This window comes from Borostomias antarcticus, assembly GCF_949987555.1.
Source record: "Borostomias antarcticus genome assembly, chromosome: 6".
NCBI classification, from domain to species: Eukaryota; Metazoa; Chordata; class Actinopteri; order Stomiiformes; family Stomiidae; genus Borostomias; species Borostomias antarcticus.
Genome location: NC_140239.1, coordinates 27327205 through 27336557, shown reverse-complemented (window position 1 = coordinate 27336557; position 9353 = coordinate 27327205). Strand labels below are relative to the sequence as shown.

The 9353-nt window shown below is 47.4% G+C and overlaps 1 protein-coding gene across 1 annotated transcript; it reads left to right on the top strand.

Annotated features, from left to right (window-relative positions):
• The first annotated feature begins 5690 nt into the window (after positions 1–5690).
• naa30 (N-alpha-acetyltransferase 30, NatC catalytic subunit) lies at positions 5691–8985 on the top strand. Its single transcript, XM_084439904.1, has 4 exons — positions 5691–6739; positions 7560–7683; positions 7981–8036; positions 8438–8985. Exons 1-4 carry the CDS (start codon positions 5867–5869, stop codon positions 8573–8575), a joined length of 1191 nt encoding a protein of 396 aa, XP_084296030.1. The 5' UTR covers positions 5691–5866; the 3' UTR covers positions 8576–8985.
• The last annotated feature ends 368 nt before the right edge of the window (positions 8986–9353 follow it).

Genomic DNA, 9353 nt, shown 5'->3' with positions numbered 1-9353 from the left:
GTAGCAGCCCTTGTCTCTCTCTGGAGGCTTTTGATCTTTTCCTTCTGTTTCTGGTTCCTTCACTTTAAATCACAACACATCTGCATCATTTAGACTGGTAGACTGTAGGACACAGCTGTAGTGGCCTTTGACCTCAACTTGAAGAGAACCAGAGGGTAAAGTGACACAGACAGAGTACCTGGAAAGAGAACATACTGTACATGCTACATGACAGGCTTGGAAAATGAGACGGAGACAGACGAGGATAAAGTGAGAGATGGAGGAAGAGAGAGTCTCAGAGAGAGAGAGAGAGAGAGAGAGAGAGAGAGGGAGAGATGGGGGTTAGTGCCAGTCGAGTGACTCTGCATGGCATTTCTCTTAACCCAGTCACAGGCCGCTAAGTGATAGAGAGTAATTAAGAGAGGACTGTTCAAGTAGATAGGCCTGTAAAGGAGATTTAAAGAGGGGAACTGATTGTGCATGCCTGATTCCAGCTCTTCAGAGAGTTCTCAGCCCCAAGGCTTAGCTTTCAAAGGGTGGGGTCTCTCTCTCTCTCTCTCTCTCTCTCTCTCTCTCTCCCTCTCTCTCTTTCTGTCTGTCTGTCTGTCTGTCTGTCTGTCTGTCTGTCTCTCTCTCTCTCTCTCTAAACAAACACGTTATAAACTTATTTACGTACAGTAAATACAATATGTTTCTCTCTCTCTCTTTCTCTCGCACACACACACACACACACACACACACACACACACAAACACATATTTTAACAATTTATTTTATGTCCACACAGAAAAGATTACATACAGGGGCACACATACTGACGGTGCAATTAAACACAATCACAAGGCCGTGGACCAGCAGCATAACTTTCTTTGTCACACATTCTTCACAAGTAGCAGCATCTCCGTTAGATGTCAGTTACAGCAGAGAAAGAGCGGTACTCAGCGAGGCGTTTAGCTGCTTTCTGGGCATGCCCAGTTGTTGGAACCCTCTTACGACCAACCGGTGCGTCTGTCCTAGGCTGCCAAACATGAACACAAGTAGTCTGCATCCGTACCCGAGCTCTGAGAGGGTATTCAGGAGAGGTTGGTACTTAACACTTTTAACATTTCGAATATTAATTGGATTTTCCCTATAATACTAGAAAGCGCAGTTTCTCAGCTTTCAGCAAGTGTTGGAGTGAGGAATTTTTTAGATTTCTTATATATATTTTTTTTTATATTATTAAATATTTGTTAGATATTTTTAAAATGTTGCCGGTGACGTGGTCGTATTAAAAGGGTTAATGAAGGCTTCCTCTACACTAGGGTCAAATGTGTAGGATACCTCCAGAACTAACATCTCTCTGGACACTGAAATGACAACAACAACAACAACAACAACAACAACCACAACAACAACAACAACACCATCAGGTGTATTAGCAGATAGATGTGTAAAATTGGCTGGGTTACTGTAGAGATGGAACATGGAGGGATTGACACAGGAAGGTTTGTACATTCTCACTGAGGTTGGAAATATGTCCTATCAAGTCCACTTCTCTGTCATGACGTGCTATGGGCTTTCCTCTGTAACAGACATGATGTGTGACATTGACTCAGTGACATGTTCAGTGGTGTGATGCAAACAATGAGGAGCCTGAGTGCGCGCGCGCACACCCACCCACACACACCCACCCACACACACACACACACACACACACACACACACACACACACACACACACACACACACACACACACACAATTAAACAAAGACACACCTTCAGAGACAGTCTAGGCTACCACATCTTGTCATCCTTTATTTCTCTGTCAGGGCTTTAATATGGTAGCGCTTAAGTTTTTCCAGAAAGGAATCAGAGACAGGTTCAAAGCCTAGCCTACAGGATGGCACGACCCTCTGTCTGAATCGTAGGATCCACGGCTCAAACTTCCAGCTTCTCTGTCTGTAAGTTCTATAGGCCTACTAGACATTGGGACCCGTCAGGAATATTTGGAGTTGTGGACTGTCATCATTTAATTTGTGGGCTGTCGCGATCATAGCCCTTTTTAAGACCGTTCTTTTACTATAATAGGCCTACATCTATGTTCAAGACACATCTACAATGGGCGCCAAGGAGAAAATAATAAAGTACAATGCTGCCATCTGTTGGTCCTGAAAAGATACTGCAGACAGTAAACACAGGGGGTTGTGTGCATGTCATGAGTGTGTGTGAGTGTCTTAACAGGCTCGCCAGAATCGCTTCCTCCCGCAACTTGCCCACACTGGGATCGAACCCCTGTCCTCGATTTGCGAACGCACATGCCCGCCTCTTGTGGCACGGTTGTGGCACGGTGGCACAGTACTTAGCACTGTCGCCTCACAGCAAGAAGGTCCTGAGTTCAATTCCCGCTTGGGACGATGTCGGCACTGGTGATGTTCTCCTCAGGGTTTTCAGGGATTCAGGTATCTCCCAGGCCTTTCTGTGCAGAGTTTGCATGTTCTCCCCGTGTTTGCTCCCAAGAACCCAAGACGAAAAACATGCAGAAACTAACATGCAAACATGCAAAAACATGCTGAACCAGAACTTGGACTGACCACTTGGACTTGGTCCCCGTGCGCCACTGTCGTTGCTCCTGTCTGCTCCTGGAGGATAAATGGAGGACAAATTCCACCGGCGACCACTGAATGTGTGTGAGAGAGATGCCGCTCACTCATCTGTGTTTGTGTGCGTCACATGTGACAAATAAAGACCCTTGAGGTCCAGTAATTATAGGCTATAAACACTGCTACCATTTACACCACTAAAAAAATAGCTCTTCGATGGCATGAGTGGGCAGTATTGTGAGTTTAACCAATTCAACTTGGCTACACGTGTATGTGTCGATAAAATTTGGGGTCAACTCCATATATTTTCTTCTACTTTAGTTGCTTGCCTATAGAATTCCAAGTCCAATGAAATTGGCAGAAAATGGTGTGTGTGTGTGTGTGTGTGTGTGTGTGTGTGTGTGTGTGTGTGTGTGTGTGTGTGTGTGTGTGTGTGTGTGTGCGTGCGTGCGTGTGTTTGCCTGTCTGTGTTTGAATGTGTGTTTGCTTGTGTGTGTGTGTGTGTGTGTGTGTGTGTGTGCGTGCATGCGTGCTGTTTACATGGTAATCTGGTGAACCCCTTATCCAGCCCTCCAGTGCCTCTAATCCTTTCCACCTGCTCAAACACCCATACTGGGGCCCGGGGACCCCCAGCCCCCCTCTGCTGCCCGGTTGGGAGCTGCCACCCCCTTACCCTGCTCCAGCTGGGGTCGGTGCCCCCCAACCCTGCACCCCTCCCTGCAGGCCCCTCACCACCCCCTATGCTCCGTCTGGCTGCTTGTCTCTGCCAAGGAAGGGCTGTCCCATTGAGCAGCATGTTTGCGGATTGCTGATCATGACTTCCATACAAGTAGGGGGTGGAGACTGATAGACTTGGTAATCTGTCACAAATTCCTGACAGCGCTGATGTTTACAATTGTGTTGTTTAACACTTTGTGACTGGTTGCTAGAATCAACACTTCAAATCTTTCAGTTACCTTGGATACAGTGTTTGGAAGAGCAAGTTCATGTTTACTGATACAAAATAGACTAAATAGTCTTGAATTAGACAACCAACTTTATGCTCTATGGAATAACACCCCTGGACAAACATTTTGGCCACAGCTGAGAAGGGTACCCTTTTCAGCCATAGATATTTCAACCAACGCCCTCTGGTGGCAGGCAACTGAATAGAATGATACAAGAAAGGTAGCTTGTAAAATAAATACATGATGAGTGAATACATGATTTCCTGTTACATGGCTCTTTCACCTGTAATGTTACCTGGGAAGTTCTGCTTTCAAAACCATCCTCCCGCCCACTCTGGAGGGCGTGCTGCAGGTGGATCGTGGACTTCCTGTCTGACAGGAAGCAGCATGTGAAACTGGCTCCTCCCAAGGCTGTGATCTTTCCACTCTTCTCTCGCAACAGACAAGGACAAGGGCAGACTGCAGAGCATCATCTGCTCCACTGAGAGGGTGATCGGCTGTAGACTGCCATCCCTACAGGACCTACACGCCTCCAGGACCCTAAAACAGGCCAATAAGATCGTGGCTGGCCCCTCCCATCCCGGTCACGGTCTCTTTGACCCATACCCCTCTGACAGGAGACTGAGGGCCATTGGGACTGGGTCCACCCGTCACAAAAACAGCTTCTTTCCAACGGCCATAAGACTCATTAACAAGACTCGGGTTCACCCCTACCCACCCTGACTCTACAGTATACTCCCTGTACCCCCTGCACCACTTGCACATGACCTCTGATTATTCCACATACCTTAAAGGAGTACTAAAGGGAAAATGCATGTTTAGCCCTATTTTAAGGTTACTTATGATCATATACAATGGTTCAGATCAAAATGTTGACAAAACTAGCACTTTTGAGAAAGTCTGATAATTGCTCTACTGCCGTTTAGGTCATACAATGGATGTGGCTGGGCACCTTGAAAAATCTTTCAAAAACATGTTAAACTCTCGATTTCAAAGACAAGAAGCTCACCAAGGGGGTAATTGGTGTCCGTTGGTGTTCTGACATCGAATTCGCCGCAAAGTATGAATCCTGTACGGTTTTATTGATCATTTTATGAAATCCATTGACTTGTATTGATGCGACCGTTGTAGATGTGTAGATCAATCCGCAGAGGGGATTCAGGAAGCGGAACTATACTTACGGTAGCTATTGTTGTTGCTAGGCTACCTAGTTTGCGGATGTTTACACACGTATGTGCTGCGACTAAATAGCTCTATGCTAAATATTTAAAAAAACCTTTCCAGATGAACTAGAATCTTACTTAATGGCGAATTATATGTCAGAACGCCAACTAACACCTCTGTGAGTTTCTTGTCTTTGAAATTGAGAGTTTAACATGTTTTTGAATGATTTTTCTCACGGTGCCCACCCACATCCATTGTATGACCTAAACGGCGGTAGAGCAATTATCAGACTTTCTCAAAAGTGCTAGTTTTGTCAACGTTTTGATTTGAACCATTGTATATGATCGTAAGTAACCTTAAAACAGGGCTAAACATGCATTTTCCCTTTACTAATCCTTTAACGGCACACACACTGCACTCACTGTATATTACACCACTCACCCACCACACTACACTCATCACACACACTGTACACACACTCACCACACCCATTCTGTATATAGTAGGTACACTGGAATTGTGCCTCCCCCTTTATTTTTTTATTTTTAACAGTAGACTATATCGTAATTTGTACATTGCACAGAATTTTGTTTCACTGTTTTTTGGACTGTTTTGCACTTGCAATGTATTTGTATTTGCAATGTTTTTTGTACTGTTTTGCACTGTAATGTCTGTGCTGTGCTTTCCTGTCCTGCACCCTGTCCTATGTTGTCTACAACAGTTAGTCAAATTCCTAGTACTGTATGTGTGAACCATATACATGGCAATAAAGATATCTTGAGTCTTGAGTATAAATATACCTTTGCAGCTATTCTTAATTTGATTTCAACATGCTTAAATATGACAATACTGGTTTGTGTTACTTTTTCTTTTTAATGATGTACTATTAATAGGAATAATGCTGAGATTGCCCCAATCAGCTCAAGAGCAAAAGTGAATCCCATGACTGTCGTAAAGTGGCTCACTCTACTGTTGCAATGGCGTTTGCTGCGACAGCATTTTCCGGCAGAAGGGAAACGGAGGAGAAAGCAACGACAAGCGTCGCTAGGAAAACCGATATTGCTTATTCAATCTCCGGATTTACAAAACAATCGGCGAAGGGACTTGTGCTTTGTTTATAAACCCTTTCACATTTTGGATGAAATTATATTTAACCGTTTTCAAACGTGAATTCTCCCCCTTAATGTAGTGGGATGGCTGCAGTGCCGACTGGGCCTAGTAGCGCATTGCCAGCATCCCCGTCTGAAATTACTCCCTTCCCCGGGGGTGGGAGCGTTGAGCCTGGGGAAGAGGAGGACTCAGGCTGCGGTAGGGAGGACTCGGTCACCTCTGGAGCAGGACAAGAGCCACAGGTCAGTGAGGACAAACGGTCGATCAAGAAAAATCAGAAAAACATGCTGTCACATGCTAACCCGGCAGCGCTACACCTCAAAACGCAACCCCAGGAGCAGCAACTGAACGGCTTGGTGAGTCCTTCTGAAGATGGTGTTAGCCACAGCCACCAACACCCAGAAGACCGACCCAACCCGAGACCGTCCCCGGAACACTGTGACAGCAGCGGCGAGGACACCACCAGCGAACAAAACAATAGCGATCATTGCCACCATGAGGACCACGGTCCTTATTCGAAAAACACCAACCACCCCCACTTGAACAACAATAGCATGAACGGCATGCTGACTATCACAAGAACTGAAACTGTCCAAAGCCAGCCTGAAACTGGAGACCTCCCCGGTAACGATAGGAAAGCGGAATGCGACCCCACGGAACCCCCCCGACCACCGGGCGAGCCCCCAGATAGGGAAGGCCTCGAAGAGCCTCGGCCTCGAGTTGGAACCGACCCCGACTCATCGCGGGAGCCGCCGGTGTCAGAACTGGCGAGGCTAAATCTCAACTGCTCGCCCGACCGCGGGGAGGAAGAGAGCAACGGGATTCATTACGTCCGCTACGAGTCCGAATTACAGATGCCGGGAATCATGAGGTTGATAACCAAGGACTTGTCTGAGCCTTACTCCATTTATACTTACAGGTACTTCATTCATAACTGGCCGCAGCTCTGCTTTCTGGTGAGTATGGCAATGCGCTACTACGTTAATCTGAAAACCTACATTTGGTATCTAAGGTCCTCACTGTGCTGAGAAGGCTTCTATTGTGCTGGACCTATCATGAGTGTGTTTAGTAGACTGTCAGATGAGGTGTAGTTGACATCTTCACCACCCTCCCATCTCTACACACTATAGAAACCTGTGAGCCAGTTGGAGTCAGGATCGTTGGGGTAGTGCGCTGATCTTGGGTGTGACTAGTGCTACTCTATGGCCCTGGACACAAGCCAGCGGCCTATATAAGCACCAGCCAGTATGTCAGTCACAGATGAACATGAAGCGATAAGTCCGCTGTGCGCTTGCTTACACACACCACACAGCCTATCCTTTTCTAAATATACTGCCGTTGACAGGCCTGGTGAGTTTATTTAAGCCCGCTCAGTTCTGTGTGTGGGGAGAGGTTTCACAAGTCTCTCTCAGGCCTCCAGAGCTTTGTGAGGTTAACCCACTACTATGATGTCAGAAGGGCAAACCATCTCACTTCCTGTTCCCGGTCTGTCCTCAATACCAACGGATTTTTGTGAAGGCATGCGCTGCAGTATGTATCAGCTGGCCTGTCTGACCTGTGGGGAAGGGTGAGAGGTCAGAGGTGACCGGGGGTGAGAGGTCGGGTCGGGGAAGAGTCCCCTTGTGTTTTTCGAAGAACTGCAGGAACTTTGTGTTTTGTGTTATTTCGTACAGAACTGTACCCTGTAGTCAGTGAGATAGCTTACAGTACTTTGTGTGTGTGTGTGTGTGTGTGTGTGTGTTTGCGTGCGCACACGCATGCATGTGTGTCCCACAGGCCATGGTGGAGCAGGAGTGTGTGGGAGCCATCGTGTGTAAGCTGGACATGCACAAGAAGATGTTCCGTCGTGGCTACATTGCCATGCTGGCCGTGGACTCCCAACACAGAAGGAAAAGCATTGGTGAGGCCCATTGCTCTGCCCAGCATATCTGCAGATCACAAAGGTCCAGATAGGTGTAAGCAATATGTTGATAGCTCCCCCTAGCCCCCTGGGAGACACATTGCCGACACCCATCCTGTTCATTCAAATCAGCAACACGGAAGAGACACAGAAGGGATGGGACAGATGGGACGTAAGCTGTTGGGACAGAAGCTGTTTTGTTTTTTACGTGGCTGAAAAGGTCAAAGCTGAGCATGGCAGTTGGGTAATGTATTGTTCCGTGTCTGACTTGCTCCCTATCTTGATCCTTGTTTTTAGGTACTAACCTTGTTAAGAAGGCCATCTACGCCATGGTGGAGGGGGACTGTGATGAGGTAAGACGCCCGGCAGTCAGTGTCCCTGAGAGAAGGAGGGGCTTCGTAGGCGTGGCTTTAGTGAATCATTATGTTAATTTATTTTTTGACTCATGCGCCACCCCTGGGGTGAGACATTCTTTTGGTGTGTGGCCTGTTTCAGGTATCTGGAATATTCTTTTGTTCCAGGGTATCTAGAACATTCTTTTGTTCCAGGGTATCTAGAACATTCTCCTGTTCCAGGGTATCTTGAACATTCTCAACAGCTGCATTATGCACTGTTCATTTCATAACTCAATTATTCAACCAGGACCACACACACACACACACATCACACGTCTGTCACTCACTCCCACTCTCTCTCTCTCTCTCTCTCTCTCTCTCTCTCTCTCTCTCGCTCCACCTCTCCACTCTGCCCTTAGGTCGTGCTGGAGACTGAAATCACTAACAAGTCAGCCCTGAAGCTGTACGAGAACCTGGGGTTTGTTAGAGACAAGCGGCTGTTCAGATACTACCTGAACGGCGTGGACGCGCTGCGGCTCAAACTCTGGCTCCGCTAGGAGGGGGGTGGGGGGGGGGGGACCCGACAGGTGCTGCCCAACTCTTATAGTATCAACTCCTCAGCCACTCCAATGGCCTGGCCAATTCCATTCACACACACACAAACTGAAACACTTACACTACAAACACACATACACATGCTAAACACACCGTAAACACACGCTTATACACACACACACACCTTCGACATCCACGACCCCTTATAACGACTCTTTCACCACGGCTGAAACGGACAGAAATCCCACCAGATGTGTTTATGAAGAGACCCCTCATAGCTACAGCACCCTGGTAGAGGTGGGGGGGGGGGTGTGAGGGGTCTTGGGTGACCTTGACTGAGGTTTGACAACCTTTTTTTGACCTTCGAACTATAACCCCCCCACATGGATGGGGAAGTGTGGCGGGGGGGCAGGTCAGGGTGACGGGGGCGTCGCCCCTGGAGGATCCGACACCGCACCAAGTCATCCGACGGAACACAGGAAAAACGCACGAGAACAGAGAACAAAACGTCGAGGGAGGAAGTCGGGGAAGGGGCGGGGGCGGACTCGAAGGAACTACTTGTGGAGTTTATTTTTGTGTTTCTTTTTTAATCTCACGATTGAAACAGGAGGTTGGAAAAAGCTAGTTTGAGCATGTGTGTGTGTGTGTGTGTGTGTTTGTATGGCCTTGTGGTGTGAGTGCGTAGCCTGTTCCCTGTGCGCATGTGTATAGGACGCGGTGGCTTTGACTGGGTGCGTGTGCGTGTGTTTGTGAAGTTGTGGTATGTGTGTGTGTGTGTGA

What these genes read in the sequence shown, in the direction of transcription:
- naa30 (XM_084439904.1), top strand. Translation starts at nt 5,867, where the DNA reads ATGGCTGCAGTGCCGACTGGGCCTAGTAGCGCATTGCCAGCATCCCCG. An exon ending in GGCCGCAGCTCTGCTTTCTG is followed by an intron (nt 6,740 to 7,559) that starts GTGAGTATGGCA and finishes TGTGTCCCACAG; the next exon opens with GCCATGGTGGAGCAGGAGTG. An exon ending in ACACAGAAGGAAAAGCATTG is followed by an intron (nt 7,684 to 7,980) that starts GTGAGGCCCATT and finishes CCTTGTTTTTAG; the next exon opens with GTACTAACCTTGTTAAGAAG.